The following is an 18,337-nucleotide window of genomic DNA, read 5'->3' on the forward strand; positions in this document are numbered from 1 at the left end:
GATATACTTTGAATTTTAATAATCTCCGTGCTAACAATTATTCACCATTGCTCTTATCAGTTGATCGTAATTGGCTTTATCGTCTTGTTAAATATAAATCTATTTTATAAAATTATTTATAAAATTAGATTATAATTATCATCTGTCTTTTTATATCTCTTACTTTATGAATGCAGCATACTCGTAATAAGAACTTAGGAACGATGATTTACGTGGAATAAAACTACGACTCGTATAATTTCTTTGAGAAATGAAATACGGTGTTGTCGTCGTAGTAAAATAACTGCGTGAGTGGTCGTTTTCCTTTCGTCGAGATTCTTTTTACTACCTTTTTTTCTTCTTCTTCTGAATTTAACTCTCCGACTTGCGCGAGGCACAAGCGCGCTTCGCGAGAAAAGAATACGGTACACCACGGTTGATACGTTATCGTGGCGTGTTTTCAAAGAACGAAACTCAATCTCGACGCGTTTTGCATGGCTCGTCGTAGAAACGGTCGTTTTATTCTTGGACGAAGTCGCTTGCGAGAACGTCGTCTCTCTGGAAGCGAGGAAGCTGACTTTTTCTTGGCCCATCTCGGAACGTGATGAGAATAAAAATTTGCTTTCAAGAGGAACGAGGAGAATGCATTGTGGTTTTTAATGACTTTCCTCGCTGTTTTAAGCAAGTATTAAGCTCTATAAGTATACGTATAAGTGTACGGCAAACATATCATTTTCGAATAAAAAATTATAAAACTTATCCGTGTAATTCAGGCTTTTATCGCTTAAACAGGTAGCGCCAAGTAAACCAAATTTCACTTTTAACGAATAGAACGAGGAGATGGGAAAATTCATATTCTAATTTCTTCACCGTGTGTTTTATTTATTTATTTCGCAATTATCTGAAAAATTGATACGATAATTGCTCGTGATATTTATTTATCAATTTTCGATGCAATAACGAAATTAGTAAAATATTTAGTATCTCACCCGTACCATTAAATGTCATTTAATTTATTCTTATTCCTTGCGAGCTTCGTTTCGCACGATTTCCAAGCAACATTTCATTCGAACCTTTAAAAACCATTGTTATAAATGTTTAAAAACTATTCTTATAAATAAAACAAACTTGTCCCATGTTCAACACGGTGTCCCATACTCTGACAAACGAACATCTCACCCTCGAAATATCCTTCTCGTAGAACAAAACACATCTTCCTCGGTTAATATCTCTTCCGTGATATATTAACACGTAATTAAGGTTCACACGTGTTTCATTCACGCTACAGTATCTACATTTACCGATATTATCCCAGCAAGGGTTTACGTGTTTACAAACGCATTGTCTTGGCGGATTGTCAGCCTCTCGCATGGGACGCGCCGGAAAATTGATACGACGATAGTTGATTAAACTACGCGTTGATTAAACGTACGCGTAATTTTAGCCGCAGCCGACCAGCGATACCGTAAGAAGAACGCATTTGGACTTTGGAAAAATCGCTTAATGCTACCGGTGTCAGGATACCGTGCAAATACCGGGACATAATCAATCGTGAAACGATGTTCAGGAGAGGGTCGTTGTTAGCCTGCTATATTCTAAATGACGTAACAATTTACCAAATATTCGCCAGAACAAATTGTAAAGCATCCAGGAAACAATAGAAAAGATTGGGACGTTGTTCGACGATACGCTACTTTTCATGAAACTGTTTCATCAAAAACAAATAAAAAGGGGAAAAAGAAGATTTATAGAGAAATACGTAAAATTTCTTTGAAATTCCGGAATAAAAGATTGAAAATTCTCGATACTCACAGCTACGTAACAACAGCTAATGTCGAGTGAGGCGTTACGATATTCTGAGATACCAGTTTGTCCCAAAAGTTTCCTCCCTTTTGTAAGAAAATAGTAGATGCGCAACATTTTTAGTTTTACGTTATTTTATTGAATAAATTTTGTTCTGTCATTACAAAATTACCGCGTGATTTTTCCAAATTTCAAATGTGTTTTTCTTATAATTGGCTGACCATCCGCGGTTAACACGTTTGTCGCCCAGCGCGATTCGGCTAAGTTTCCTGCGGGGCCCACATCCGACCGCCGGTACGCAGAACGTAAATAGAGCGACAAACGGGAATTCATTGTTTATCGCCTTCGATTCATCGTAAAGAAAAGATTATTTAGTTGTGAAATGGGGAAAGCCATGAGCTTTCCAGTTACAGTATTTCGAGGGATCTCACGGCAGATATCTCAGATCTTTCATTTAGTCGAGAAGCATGCTTGTGAGACGTACATCAGTGATTTTTTTCATCCTCAAAACGTTCAGTAAACAGCGTGAAAATATATTTGAAGGTGAGGAAAGTAGTGACGACGACGCGTACAACTATCGTTCGAAGTGGCCAAAATCAGCCCAAACGTGTTTGGAATGTTTTAACAAATACCATGCGATATAGCATAATGTAATATTTTATGCAGAATATAAATTAATAAAAGTATGGTATAATGTATTTTTAATATTTTATATTTAATAATATCCTATATTTAATTAACTCGAACAAGAAGAGCGTCAGCCATAGTTTGGCGTAACGTGTTAAAATTACGATTACGTTTATGAAACATAGAGAAGAGCCAGTTGCCAAGCTAAATTTCATCGAAATCAGCGAGTGTCATAGTCGATGCATCCCTCGTTAGTTGGTCACAGATCATTATACGTCTGGGTATGATCTCGGGCGGGACGAAAATTGCGAGAAAGTAAAGACAAAGAGGACATTTTCATTGGAAACTAGAACGACGATAATGGAAGCCACGATCCAATTGTTGCATCGAATTTGTCGCTGGTATGCGCAGTACGGACGATCGCGAGTTTCTATACTTGGCTGGTCGAATTTCTTGCAAGCTTTTTACGCTTTCTACACCGTGGAAAGAAAAAGATGGTTCGGTGGTTCGGTCGATATTCGCCAGCTGAAATCGAAATACTTCTAATTATGGGTATACACGATAGAAAGTGGTGGAATCGGTGAAAATGAAAGTTTAAAAGGTTCTGGTGCACGTGCACGAGCGTGATAACGCGGCTCTGTGAAATTAAAAAGAAGAAACGCATTGAAGAGCAGACGATCTCGTTCCACCCTCTAATATTCGGTATCGTTAGAAAGTAAAACGACGTGGCCGCTTCTTTTTATATTGTAAAGTAATATTAGAAAGTTGGGTGAAAGAATAGAAGAGTTTCGTTTCGTAAGGTGAGCAATTTCGTAGAAGTTTGCGCTTTTTAATATCCCAGCACGATCATCGACGTTCAGCTACTTTTCCAAAATTAATTATCGCTCGCAATTAACCAGCTTGAATTTTACTCGCGCGAAAGGTGTTCAAAGAGAGAATCTGATATTCGAGTTTCATCTCTGAATCGATGTTTCTCATCGGTAAACGTAATTTTGCATCTCGTTGATAAACGAGTTTCACTTGTTCGTCCATCGTAAAGAACGTAGTTGGATTGTAATAACAAATGGAAGAGCGTAATATGCACGAACGAAGATGACGATGTTCACGATTTAGACGTGGCTTGTAAATGATTTACGTACATATGCGTCGAGATTGGAAGGAAAAATATCTTCAGTAAATAGAAATGGAAATCTATCGCTGTAACTGTAATTCCTCTAATATCAATGATTTATAATTAATTTATAATTAATTTCTTCATTTATATTTAACAAGTTGCTGACAGAGATACGCTCTGGAAATGTTTGGAACATTTAGTTTTAGGTTCTATGTTAATTAAGCATTTCTCTCTTCTCTTTTCTTCTCTGTCAATGCCTTAAAGTTTTAAATCCACATCTTGCAATACCTTACATGGTCAAGTATTGGTTCGAGGTTTCGAACAAGCTGATTGAACATTAAAAAGGCGTTTAAACAAATAGGAAATGAAGAAGTTTGAATTTTCTATCCTCGAAGCAAATGATAAGAAAAATTGAATACGGTGCACTGAGATAAGGGACATAGGTAAGAGAATAGCAAGTTTGAGTGGTAGGGAGTTACGCACGAGTAGCCTCGGAACACACAATTGCTTTCAACCAGACTGTAGCATTAAACTATCTCTTGTTACGATTCTTTTCACAAGTAAAACAAATGAAACAGGAATTCATGCAAAATTGCAGGATATTCCAGGCAAATTATACGTATCTGTCGCGTTACTTTCTCGATAATGGTAATTCTTAAGTAGATAATTTCTTAATCGTACAACGAAATTGACAATTTCGGATCAGCTGGTAGCTGAAGTACAATTCAAGTCACAGTTTCAGCAAATGTGAAACGAAGTAAAATAAAATCGACTTATTAATTATACGCGCAATGGACAAATATTGCATGTTAATTTGAAACAATTGTAATATTAATTTACAATTTGAATATTAATGAATATTAATTTCAGAGATTGTACGATATATAAAAAATGTAGAAAATATTCCGAAACGTTTGAGAAAGATGAGTAGTACTCGTATGATCGTCTTAACTTTTTGTTTTATTATTTATTTAAATTTTACAATTTGTCCAGTAGGACATTTGATAAAATATAGCATGTGGATGGTTACCTCCAGCGGGACTCCGTCTTCCAGAGATCATCTTAACTTCGCACGTATCTTGCGAAGCCATGTTCGATTTAAATAGAAGAAATTAAGAGGATACAAGAGATTAAACAGATAAGTTGTCAATCGACCTTTTGCTTACCTCGAGCTACACGCGGCGCTCTACTTCGCTCAGTTTTTTCCCCTTCGAATATTATAATTCTTCTTTTATATCATACGTGAACGTAAATAGATCATTGCTTACGATAAATACGATTTATTTCAACATCATCGGTTTCAATTAATTACTACAAATAGAAACACAGATTATAATAAATTCTTCTCACAAATATGTCTATATTTGTATCTCAAACAGCATTCGGCGATAGCTTATCGAGCGTCAATTAGCTGAAATTAGCAATTTGTCAGATTGCAAAGGATCGAAGCGTATGTATCAGGTTGTCCGAAAAGTTTCTTTCGTTTTATAAGGAAATAACAGACGCACAATATCTTGTTTTGTTTTATATTAGTTAATTAGGATCTTACTTAATTCGATAAAATAATATAAAACAGAAATTGTCGTTCTTCGTCTATTATCAGCTTATGAAAGGAAAGAAACTTTTCGGACAAGCTAATATATCGATATGCAGCTTTTGCAAGTATCCTACCGAGTACGAATTAAATGAAACTAATTGCGAAACGCTTCTTGAACCATAAAACGTTCACAGCGGAAATAAAAAGAAACAACTGTAGAATTTATACAGCAAAAAATCCCATCAACCAGAGGACTACATATGTCTGTCTTGAAACGTCAAGTCATTAGGAAGTGAACACGATCCGCTCATTTCCCCGTTGATTTTTCGTCGTAAAATACCGTTTGAAGTGCTTTGAACTGCTAAACCTGGTTTCGAGCTCCGGTTTCGCCAGGTTCACGAAATTTCTGGCCGGATGCTCGCTGGCGCGGAAAGCTCGCGCGGCGCGCATAAATTTATTGCATCGAATTGCAAGGAGGAAGGTTTCGCGTACCACGGAATTATGCGGCATGACCCTAATTATTTTTTTCCACGCCTGTAGCTTAGGCTAGTTGCCTCTCTGTATGTGTGTACACGCGAGACCGGTTACGAGGCCGATGCTGTTCTCGCGATCATCGCGATAATAATTACAACGATGACGAGCAACGATGCTTGTACGCATTCCGCCTACTCGCAGGAAAAACCAACGCGAAAACGTTTGCGCGCGTATAAAACGTAGATTGGAGCTGTCGTCGACGCGTGGTATTTCTTTGTCATTAATTGATAGAATTTCTATCGCATGCCAAGTCCGAGTTGTTTTAACACTTTGACTGACACGCTGGTCGTTGGTGCTCGGAGCGCTTCAACTTTTTACAATTGCAAAAATTCAATGAAAATTGACGGTTAGGGCATTTTGAATGTAACCGATAAATAGAAGATACTTTGAAGTAAAAAGTGCCCCATTGAACGATGAAACATTTTTATTAGAAAAGAATTAGAACAAATCTTGCATCTGACGGTGCACTGTGTTAAAACACTGTGGCGTCCTGAGCGAGCAACAAAGAGTATTAGAGGAAGGAAATGAACGATTTGGAGGGTAAATTCGTAAGATCGTACGTTTCGCGCAGCGTGCAAAGGGGCAAAGCTACTACTTTGTGCCAATATCGTTTTACCTGGAGCTGGAAGTCTTTATAAGTGATATAAGAAAGGAAAACAATTCAATTTTCAATTTTCTTTCGTGTATCCGATATATTTCGTGTTAAGAAAAATAATACTAATAATAGTAAAAATATTAATTGCACGTTGGACTTGGATTGATCTCTCGTGATGAACGATAACTCGAAAAGTTTTAAGCAAAAATAGAAACTTTTGTGCGCTTGAAAGTCACACGCACCTATTTTCTTTATCAGCTCACCCGTATCGGAGCTTATCGCGTGAAATATCTTATCGAGGAAATTCTAATTTTACTAATTCTTATCGAGGATCCTCTAATTAATTCGTAAGATTGCGCGTACTGAAACGAAATTTCATATTCGCGACCAAAATTTGCTCGCTGATGCTGGAAAGATTTATCTCGTTTGAAATCTGTTCTCCTAAGTAAAAGCACTAGAAATTTTAGATGAAAACTTATACCCTGACGTTGTCACAAACACTGGAAAAAGCAAGTAAGAAGTCGCCGATGAAGTGGTTAGATCGAAAACGTTGTTTGGCCAAAGGTTCGATATCGGGATAGCTTTTAATACCTGTGATCTATAGCATTCGATGAAAGGGTACGCTTTCATTAAGTGGTCAGAGATGTACTTTGCTTCAACGTTGAAACTGAGAGAAAGAGAGAGAGAGAGAGGGAGAGAGCGTAGGGATAAAGTTAGAATACAGTTGTTAGTTTTCTGTAATTGGCTATTGGGATGGAAGTTTTCGACCTGGTTTTCAACATCTACGCCGGGTGTTCCGGCTCTATTAACTGAAAGGATATTTCATCTGAAACTTTCGAAATACAATATGCAGTTCTGGAAACTATCGCCTAAAAATACCAATTCTGTGAAATTACGTAGAGACAGATACGCGTCGTATATGTACGACAGGATTAAATTCTTTTCTATATTTTTGCAATTAAAATGATTCTAAAATACGCACACATACATATACAGGGCGTGGCCGAATAACACGTACAAGCAAAACAAGAACAAAATAAGGAATACAATCTTCCGATTTAAGGTTTAGGTCTCGAGAAAGTCGTGTTTGAAAATTCATCAGGCTAAGATTTACTCGAACATGGCTAGTTGCGTGCGCGCCACTTTAAACGGTTAACGAACGATAAAAGGAATCAAAATAAAAAAAGTTACATTTGTACTTGGAAGACTGTACTTACATCCCAAAAGGATTTTCTCATACGCATAATTAACAGCTAGTCCGAAAGAAATTCATCAGAATCGCTCGGCTTTGTCGCCAGACAAGTTCTAGAAGAGTAGAGTCTCGTTAATCATTCTGAAAAATCTGACAACGAAAGTAGATCACGGATGATGATCGTGTCTGTCAAAGCGTTTAACAATGGTAAGAATCTTCGACGAATGTAAAAATAGAACGCGCTAAGTTGGCTCGTGCAATCTGGTTCGCGATTCGCACGCGAACGATTCACCACAGCACGTGACGCGTGTGTCGCATAAGAGACAAACGTACGGCGATCAAAGCTCGCGATAGAACGGTGGACGGGCCCTTATTGAACGATCGTTCCATTTTCGTATCGTCATTGAAACGTGACCGGCAGTGCCGATCGCGGATAATCGATATTCGTCTGCGTGGTTGACTCACAGGACGATAACGTTCCACCGCAAGCAGGTATAACGATCATGCGCCACAGGGATGACGAGTTTCCTCGGTGCACTCGCATACTGAAACCGAAACGTCGTGATTCCAAGACGAAGTCGACGCAAACTTCTTCCATGACTTCCAGTCGTGCGTGTTTCGTTTTCTTCCTTTTTAATCTTTTCGAAACGAGACTCGATGGAGTCGCCAACTTTTCGCAGCTAGTTTGCCGGAATTACACGGAAGGAAGCTCCGTTTCCGTTTAAACTCTCGTTTGCTTTCTCGTCTAGTTAGTTTATTTCCTGTTCGTCGTGCGATTTTAACGTTCGTTTGATTCTCCTTTTCGGTAGAACGATTTCATTTCACGCGACGCGATGGAAAAGTTTGGCGATACAAGGCGAACCTGTGTAACCAGCGTGTTCTAAGTCGGCGCAGTTCTCCTTTCGACAATTTTATACGCAGCTCAATCATGCCAATTCTTTGTGGAATATCGTGGTTCTTGTTGTTCTCAGGAACTGTTATTTGCGAGGCTTAACGAAACACCGTGAGAATAATTTCTCAGCCCTCTTACGCAATTCAGTTAATATTATTAGTGGAATCTTACAAGTCATAATTACGTATTAATGTACATACGCGAGTACAGGAAAAGTACGTGTTAATTTACCAGTACGTATTAATAATTGCTTTTGTATAACAGCAGCTAGTTTAAAGCTGTGCGAGAAAAATCGTGCAAAGATTGCTCGATCGATCGATCAGGATCGTCATACGTTAAATTAGCAAATGATATTGGTAAACGGTATTAGTAAATTATTTCTTCAAGGGGAAAACGATATGGTTAAATGTTTAATCCGAGAACAATGTGATTAAACTTGAAACAAAATGTGTGACTTCAACCTTAATGAAAAGATCTGTATCTTTCCAGACATTGTTACACATACATCGTTACACCGATGCATAAAATCTTCAGGAAAACGTACAAGAAATTCTCATCCGCCCTTCTATATATTTAGCTTGTTTCTGGAAAGAAATCACGCTTGTAGCGCAGTTTTCCATAATACCATCAATTATTCGTCGTGACACACTTAAAACTCCGTAAAGCGGGAGAGAAATTTACTTGTTAGATGGTGTTGCGAAATCATCGACTATATGCATAAAACATAACGTTATTTTTATCCGAGACATTTCACGCATGTCAGTTAATTGCTGTTTCAAAACAGAAAGAAATGAAAATACAAAGGACACCGTATGCACGAAACACGTTAGCGCACACATGCACATACGCACACACACATTTATAACAATTTAGATTTCGAGCGTCAGGCAACGACAAAGCTACGTATGAATAAAATGTCTAATATTATACCTGGCGTAGCGACAAATGAACGAGAGAACACGAGAGATCGTGGGTCAGGTTGAAAAACGAGAATGCTAGAAATTATCGTGTTAGTGGCGTCGCTTGGAACATCGGAATACCGTTCTAATCTCTATTCTTGGTATACGCCTCCCACGTAGCCGAGCAAAAATGTAACTTCTAGAATAACCGATGGAAAATATTTTTCTCGGGCTCCTCCATCATCCGGATTATCTTTGTCGACGTTATCGCGTTTCGCGAATAGAAATCGCCGATAAAGTTTTACCAACGTGACGACGATGATACTACTTGATAACGCTGTCTGTCTCGATAATAGATATATTGTACGTTATGGAAAACGTGACTGGAAAAAGAAATGAAACAGAGAGACGAAGGAACATATGGATAATTGTTAAATTGTGAAATTTCAATTGATATTATTTTATTGAACATTTCTCGCGTACGCGCGCCAAGATGACGGCACAAAGACGTAATAAGAACGTCGTTATTACTCGTGTAATTTCCATATCATTTTATGGTTAAATAGGAGAAGCGTAAGGAGCAGTAATTGGAAATTGAAGATCAGAGTCACAGCAGCAAAGTATGATATGCATACTATTGTTCGTTTCTTTATCCTTCGAATAAAAGGGAATATTTCAATGTGAAAAGGAGCTGTTAGACTCGAAGGTATCTAAACGATAAGTCTTTTGATAGCAGCCGATAAGTTGAAGAAGTTTCGTGAAAGCTAAAGGTGTAGGTAATCGTTAAGACGAACAATATTTGGATAGACTGAAAATTCAAATATTGTGACGAGCAACGTTTGAATAGCCTGGACGTTTAAATGTCGTGACGAGTAATATTTTGGAAAGAAATCGAGCCGAAAGATGATTTTCATAACGTAGGATCGAGTTAACCGTACAAATAGGAAATGATTTATCGTGTTCTTCTGTTGTGATCTTTGAACGTGCGTTAGAATTAACATGTAAAACACGGAAGAAAGATAACATTGCAGTTGGTTACATAAGACAGGTAAACAAGGTATAAATGACTAAATGTAATCATAAAATTGTTAAGACGCATAAGATGTCCGATATAAAAATTACGTTAATAAAATCATTCTAGCAAATGTTTATGAACGATGCATTTTATAAGCTACGATGGATGTCATGTTCGTTCGAAGAACTCTTTAAGAACAGAAATACATTTTGATTAAAAACATGTTACAATTGCTATGGCTTGCAAATTTTAAAAAATATGAAAAATGAAAAATTAAAAGGATTAAAAAATTGAAAAATTAAAAGCGAAGAAGGCGAAATAAAAAAAGAGAAAAGAAAAATTCAATTTGTTTCTACGCTTTTTCGCAGATCGAAATTCCTCGATTGAGACATTGCTTTTAACAAAAGCAGGCCAAAGTAGCTCGCAGCAACCTTGTTTGCCCAGATTCATTTAACAGTCATAAAGAAACTCGTTCGATTCGTTGTTGGACGGTCGTTCGACGTTAGTCGAGACAGTCGAGACATGCAACAGAACGTGTAATGACTAATGACTAGCAAGAGTACCGAGTCTCGAGCGCATTATCTTTACCTTGAGTCACGGAATCTTTTTGTCTTGCTACTGTGCCAGTCTCCGTGAAAACGTTAATTGTAAGTGGTTTAACGATCGAGAGTGAGAATGACGGACGAATTGCCAGCGAGAAAAATATTATCCGATATTAATTTTTTTTCTTGCGAATCGAAATGATTCTACGAATGAAACGATGATCAAGCAAATGTATTATTAAAAACATCGTCGATCGATGTGTTTCGCACCCACGTTTTAAAATCGGCGACACCCACGCTTTCCTTCCAAGTCGGTCTTTTATCGTATAATCGATCATGTGGGCGAATGGAAAATTTAATGATCGCAAACAGATCGATGGACGAAGGAAGCTTGGCGAGCCAATGTGTGCGCGATTGCTTCAGTTGTTTCCACTGAAACTTTTTTAATCGCACGAAAGTTTGAGATTACGCGGAAACTCGATTTATTATTGTAATTGGGAACGATGTTCTTTCCATATATTTAAAAAAGATATCCAGAATATAGGGTTCCGCGTACATTTGTCTGACTCATTCTGTAAAAGAATAAAGAGAAGAATGGGTGGTTCTTTTATACTAAATATTTTTTAAGAAATTTTAATCTATCTACTTTGTTCTATAATATAATTTTGTAGATTTTAAAGGCTCTTTTGTTTTATATCCAGAATATAGGGTTCCGCGTATATTTATTTGACTCATTCTGTGAAAGGATGAAGAGAAGAATGGGTGGTTCTTTTATACTAAATATTTTTTAAGAAATTTTAATCTATCGACTTTGTTTTATAATATAATTCTGTAGATTTTAAAGGCCCTTTTATTTTATATCCAGAATATAGGGTTCCGCGTAGATTTGTTTGACTCATTCTGTGAAAGAATAAAGAGAAGAATGGGTGGTTCTTTTATACTAAATATTTCTTAAAAAATATTAATCTATCGACTTTGTTCTATAATATAATTCTGTAGATTTTAATGGCTCTTTGGTGGAATTGATTAAATTATATTCTTTTAAATATCATGTCTGTACATATTTTTCTAATGCGAATTAAATTCTTAGATCTCTTTAATTTGAAAAATATCCAGTAATATCTAAGGATTAAGATCGATCGAAATTCATCTTTTTATTTTCACGAAATTTCTATTTATCGATATCGTACCATAACTAACAGACTGATGATGATGTAAAAAATTATACTCCACGTTCTAAGTGAAAATAACGAAAACGCAATCGTCGAATGTTTTCTAACAAAGTTTCTCAACGAAACTACCGCGAATGTATACAATATGTGTGCGAAATAAAGATCGAGAAAATTTTCAAACAAATTCGACGGAGGATACTTTTTCCATGGAAAATGTTCGAATTCCTTAGTTACGGTGTTATTGTAAGAGGAAAAGGAAATTGCAAAGATTGAGATTGAGTTTTAAACGATGACCGAGCATTACGTAACACGATCCGTGGAAATCTTGTAAGAAGGTAGAAATAAGCTTGTGCGGTGTAATTTGTGATGCAGCAATTCGTCTATACGTTACCATGCAATAATAGTAATATCGAACGAGGTTACTAATTTCGACCGCACTTACGAAAGTCACTAATTTACTCGGCTCGTATTCTCCTCTAATTAAATATAATTTCCTCTCATTGTATTGAAACATTTCGCAGCGATATTAAATATCGATAATAAGCTTGAATTATTCATCGGTGGCATATCAACGGTAATTTCGATTCTATTACGAAAATAATTCCATTTTTATACGTTTTATCAGCGGTGTACGTTGCGACAGAAATAGCAATCGTAAATATAACTCTACGAATGCAAATGACAGTTACGCTTCAACATTGAAATCCATTCGCAATTTTTATGCGATTTTCTTCATCGGCATGCGTTGCATCTGACAACTAATTACTTTGATTACTAGAATTTCATTGTTTTTACGTAACGTTTAGAACGAATAGACGAGCTGATGCACGCAACAAATTTATTAACGAAATATTTCCTATCTTCTTTTCAAGTTTATTTAGAAACTTAAGTATTTCACGATCCCTAGATCGACGTTACAAAAATTCTTCATTCTCGGGAATTATCGGAAAGCTGGAACATTTAAACAAACATACACGCACTCGATTTACTTGCAAAGTTGATCTGTTTTCGGAAATAAGAAATCTCTTTTAAAACATGTTTGTTTTAGAATTTCGATTTATCTTATCCCGCAGAATCGCTTCTTTCTCGTGCTACGTTTTTTCGGTATATCCAGTGACTCAGTTTACCATCAAATTTCTGCGTATCATCGATAAACGAGCTCTTTGTTAAAAAAAAGAAAAAGTGAGCCAATTTTGCAAGCAACCAGTCCATTAAACAAATAACGAAATCTCGATGTACCATTATTTACTCGATAAACGACAAAGAAACGAGAGAAGAAACGTCGAATCCATGTATTAACCGACATATTCTTCGTTCGAAGACGATAGAAAGTATTTGTTCAAATTTCACGGTGAAAATTTCTTAAATTAAATTTCTTAAATTAAAAGATACATTTCCATCGATCCTACGGAATTGTATAAAAATGATTGGAAAAAATATTAATTTCTATCTTACACCGACAGAAATTTTAGTTTTACCTTGACTTTCAATTCGCTTTCGATAATCCCGAGTGATTGGGATTTAAAATTAAACGATATTTGTAGAAGCTGCTAGTACGAGCTGATATAAATTTCCTTTTAAATTCGAATTTTCAATTTACAGAAATCTTCATTTTACTTCTGATATTTTGTAACGTTTGCTTCTGAAAGTCGAAACTCGTCGAAATTTCAAAATAATCGGCGCCCAGCGTTCGCCGATTCTTCCAACGAGAAAATATAAATTCGCTCGAGGCACAGTGGTCGATATCGAAAGGATCGTTGCATCACGATCTCTCGTAGATCGTCCAGTGAATCATGTTCCGCATTTAATTGACTCGAGCGCGAATGGTGCGAGCTACGTTTAGATGTAACTTCAACGCATCGAGAGTCCGGAAAAGACGGAAAGAAGACTAACGTGTTTCGGTTCTATTTTTGCCACCCGAAAGGTCTCGTATTTCTGACGTCGCATGGCGTGGAGTGGTAGTTCCATTTGATGCAACAACCGTTTCGTCGTCAGCATCGAACTCGAGAATTTGCGACCGAGAAGGCTTCTCTTTGCGGTGAAATACCTGTTGATAAACGGGTAGGTTCTCATTTCTTTTCGTCTTTTTGCCCTTCGTTCGTCCATTTGGATTTCGTTGGAAATTGGATAGCTTCGAGTCTTTTTCAACCAACGCGCAGAAAAATCTCATCAACGGAAAGAGAACGATAGATGAAATGCTAGAATTCTTTGTTAAAAAAAAGTGAAAATATACAGATACTAATGGATTAGAAAAAAAAAAAATAGATTCTTTGGAAGAATAGAAAATTTTCTTTCGCATGGCTTGGTCCTTAACTGGTACAATTAATCTACAATTAATTACACTTAGTTGCCAATCCAATATCTTTACCATACACGTTAAAGAATTTTTTTTTTTTTGTAAAAATCGTTCCTCATTTGTGCGATCACTATGTTTGTACTTTGGTGTCATACTGAATGGCAGAAACTTTTTCTTAGAAATGTGCAAAAAGGATTTAAAAAGTAGAGTATTTTTTAGACGAGTTATGGAATTTCTTATGGGATGCTTACTACGTTTGATAACATTTAAAAGTATAAATTCTGCATGGAAATTTTATTCCTTTTATATGGAGCATTTTTATACATAAATTCTTTTGCGGAAATCGATACAATAGCTACATGCATATTCTGCTGTTCTTTCAGTGGCGTCTCGGAACCCAGCAACGTACTTGCAAATATTCTGAAAACAAAAATAAAATCGAATAACATGGAATATTTTTCAAACACGCTGCGTGGAACATTTTATTGAAATCTTTTCAGTTCCGTGTCGACTGCGTACTTATTTTCCTATCTTTGTACCGTTATATAAGCACACAGGAATCTACTCGCAAATATTCTTCTATTCGAAACAATCCCGTCTTTTAACATCATAATGTTTCTATTACGCGTACAAGAAGCGACGCACAGCAATGCAAACTATCGATATGAATCATTCGTCGAAATAAATGATCGCCGAGCAGATTAAAAATAGCATTTGTCGGCAAAGTTCACGATAGAACGTTGAATAAGAAGAGGTCTTGTTTCCATAGAACAATTGTTTGTACACGTTATGCGCATACTTGTATATTCGCTAAGTTAGATATATTGTAGAGATTTTAATAAAGCGGAGCGTGTGTTTGTAGATTTGTCGTACGGACAGCGTAGCTATCAAAATAAACGAGCAAGGTTTACTCGAGTTAAGCGTACGTTCGAAGATAAGAAAATATTTGTTCAATGAACGTGTTTAAAAATCTGGATGACTCTATCGACCGTGCGAATATCGCGTTTAATTATTCTTTCGAGTGCCGCCTTATCGTTTATTAAACGCTAAATCATTATCATTATCATACGTAACATGTTCTTGGTTTGTATCTTTTATCGTAAAAAAAGCAGAAGAAGAAAAAAAGAGAAGAAACGTTGATACAATTTCGTAGCGCGATAATAAAGAAGATTAAGTTGGATAAGTTGAAAAATGTACACTTTTGTTGAAAAGTTTGACGCGTGGTAAAATTTCATCGAGAAATAACAACAGCTATTTGTAAACATTACTCTTGCGTATTATTGAAACTGTGATTAAAGCGTGGGATTTTCTACGTTTGTAGGAGGTTTCAAGACGCAAATGCGCGAAATATACACAAAAATATCGAAAGCATCGCTTGCGATGTTTATTAGGTCGTGCGAAAAGTTTCTTCCGTTTTAGAAGGTAATAATCGATGCGCGACATTTTTCGTTTTACATTATTTTATCGAATTACGTATGATCCATTTTGTTCTATCGAAATAAAAATTACAACGTTCGACAGATTAAGTTTCATGTTTGTATAAAGATGCGTCGTTGTAAAAGACGTGTCTGTAAAAGAAAGACACTTCCCCGACAACCGAATAAAACAACTTTCTATCTACAATCTATAACTTCTGTTTCGTTAATTACAGATTCAAATTAGATTCGGAAGAATATGAATTTCCGCGAATATCAACAGCTTGATAATCAGTTGTACTGAAAAGTAAAAGCTGGATATTAATTGTAATTGTTCTTGTGTCTCGGAAAGACGTAAGAGAAACATTTGCTTTGTGCAGAAAGCAAACAGCGCTCCGGTCTTTTGAACCGCAGTGTATATGTTTGTGAAAGAACGAAATTTTTCTATACTCGCTACGTACTAGGTTTGTATAACAAGAAAAACATGTTTAAGGAAGATAGATGGTTTTCGAAGGATAAGCTTGTCGAGGTTAAACGTTTCATTCGCAGATTGCTAATATCTTTCGTCAAATGATTTTTTACCATACGATGATAGATAACATCGAAACACCTTGTAACGTGTTAATTGTTGCAAACTATAACGACCTTAAATGCGGATACATGTTTCTCTCTTCGTTTATCGAAATATGCAATGAATTATTTCTCTCCTCCTTTTTTTTTATCTTTTGCTTCGTAATTTTTGGACGTCAATATCATTAAGGTCGATCTATTTTTTAATTAATATTCGATCAAAACCATAGAAATATTATTATTCCAGAGTACTCGGTTGATATTAAAGAAAGAGCTGTTTGTATAGATGTTGTTTCGCGTAAAAGCTCGTACGTCTCACGTAATTTCTGCGTTTTCGATGAAATTCGCTGTTAAATCACGGTTCGCCAAAAATAATAAACAAACTCAGTATTTCACAATTTTACGAATTTACCAAATCCTATGGCAGTCGTCCAAGCGTTTATCTTTTTTTATCTGCCTACGTTGGCGTAGTAATAATTTCTAACGTCCTATATTTCAATTACATTTCCTATCTTCTAGATTTTTATGTCACGTCGTATCAACGGTCTTTTAAATTTCGTCGCGATCGATCGCACGTGGACCAGCAACGATATCTAAATTCTTATCGATTCGATCAAAATCATTCGTATCCTACGCTCGTTTTGCATTTTCCACGTTGCTACTTTCCATCAAATTGTATCATCTTTATCGCAACTAAGCAGCTACGTTTCGCTTTATCACGATGCAATTTCAAACTTCATTCATTTCGTTATAGTAAATATTGATCGTGTAGAGCAGAAAATGCTTACGCGTGAATTTAATCGACTGTGCGAGGCAACTACGTTTTATTTCCATTTTCTTTTTACGTAAGATGGATTTTAAAAGTACATTTTTATACTTTAAAGGAGCCATAAATTTAGAGCGACTTGTACATTTTTCTGTAATTGCGATTTCATGTAAATTTCACTTAGCAAATTCAAGTTTCCTTTTCTATCTTACGTGCTATTAAGAACTTTTATTTACGTACGTTGCATGCTAGTCTTCAATGTTTTCCATTGCACGATGTTCGTCGATACCGCGCAGCATGCAACGATCGCGAACTAAATTAAATTGAATTTGGTATAAGAATATCCGCTGTTGTACGCTCGTCTATTTGTTAAAATTCTCTCTCTCTCTCTCTCTTTACCTTTGATGCTATTTAAAAATTTTTATTTTCACGCATTCCACGTCTTCCGTCTTCCGTCTCCTTTAAATCGCGTTCATCAATGCGACACAGCGCGAGTCTTCGATTATATTTAATCAACGCGGTTCGAAATCCGGAGTTCATCGACGCGGTAACTTTAAACCCGCGTTAATGCTACTATTAACAGTGATTCGTCATTTCTCTCTTTATATAATCGTAATTATAGAACATAACGGTATAACCAGTTTACGTGTATGTTGCATAAATCGCGTTATCATGGAATAAGAAGTCATCGATTAATAACAAGGCTTACAACTTCAAGCTTTAATCTTATCAGTGCGAGGAATTTAATATTTCATCGATTCAGCTGCTAAACGCCACTCGTAATTTTCTTCGTACGTTTTAAGCTTGTCCAGCGTATTTCATTTCGCTACTTCTAATTATCCTCTATACGTTTTACCTCCTTTTATCCAGCCTTCGGTTAATCGCCGATGAAAATAGCACGATTTCCATAGCTCGAGCATAGTTCATCGACATGGCGAATTTACGTTCCTCTTCGTTGCTTTTCACGCCATTGAAAATCTCTATTTCTATGCATTCCGCGGCCTTTATCTGTTCCATCGTCGCCGTGCCATGTTCTAAAAACCGACATTCATTTACACGGCCATTTAAATTCTAGAGCAATCAATTTTTCTTAACGCGCTTACCTAGATGTTCTGATGTAAATAATTATAATTAACACGACGTGGTTGAAATACAATATATAAATATATAAATCTATATGTAATAACGTAAATCCTTTGGGTAAATCAGACGATCAATTCTGGAAAATCGAGAATCGATTTTCTAAGTTCTAAATTACCGTTCTTCTCTCGTGATCTGATCTATTCGGCAAAAACGATCGCCGGTAAAGCAAAGCAAAAGTAAAAACGTCGGTTGGCGGGTAGTTTGAATTCTATAGATTTCACACACACACACACACACACACACACA

At 36.3% G+C, this 18,337-nt stretch overlaps 1 protein-coding gene across 7 annotated transcripts in view; it reads left to right on the forward strand.

Moving 5' to 3' along the window:
* LOC122569298 (F-actin-monooxygenase Mical) overlaps positions 1-18,337 on the forward strand; it is a 100,877-nt gene that overhangs the window by 16,055 nt on the left and 66,485 nt on the right. For 4 of the 7 annotated variants that reach the window (XR_006317395.1, XM_043730132.1, XM_043730137.1 and 1 more), the window contains exon 1: positions 13,826-13,962. The exons of 1 other annotated variant lie outside the window; for it this stretch is intronic. Coding sequence is in view for 5 of the 6 variants with exons in the window: in XM_043730132.1 (XP_043586067.1) it covers positions 13,873-13,962 (90 nt within the window). In the remaining variant the exon portion in view is untranslated. Of the gene's footprint in view, positions 1-13,825; positions 13,963-18,337 lie in introns of those variants that run through there. 2 more of the 7 variants (XM_043730135.1, XM_043730134.1) reach the window with 1 other exon arrangement.

The sequence above is a fragment of the Bombus pyrosoma genome, linkage group LG7 (genome assembly GCF_014825855.1).
Source record: "Bombus pyrosoma isolate SC7728 linkage group LG7, ASM1482585v1, whole genome shotgun sequence".
Classification (NCBI taxonomy): domain Eukaryota; kingdom Metazoa; phylum Arthropoda; class Insecta; order Hymenoptera; family Apidae; genus Bombus; species Bombus pyrosoma.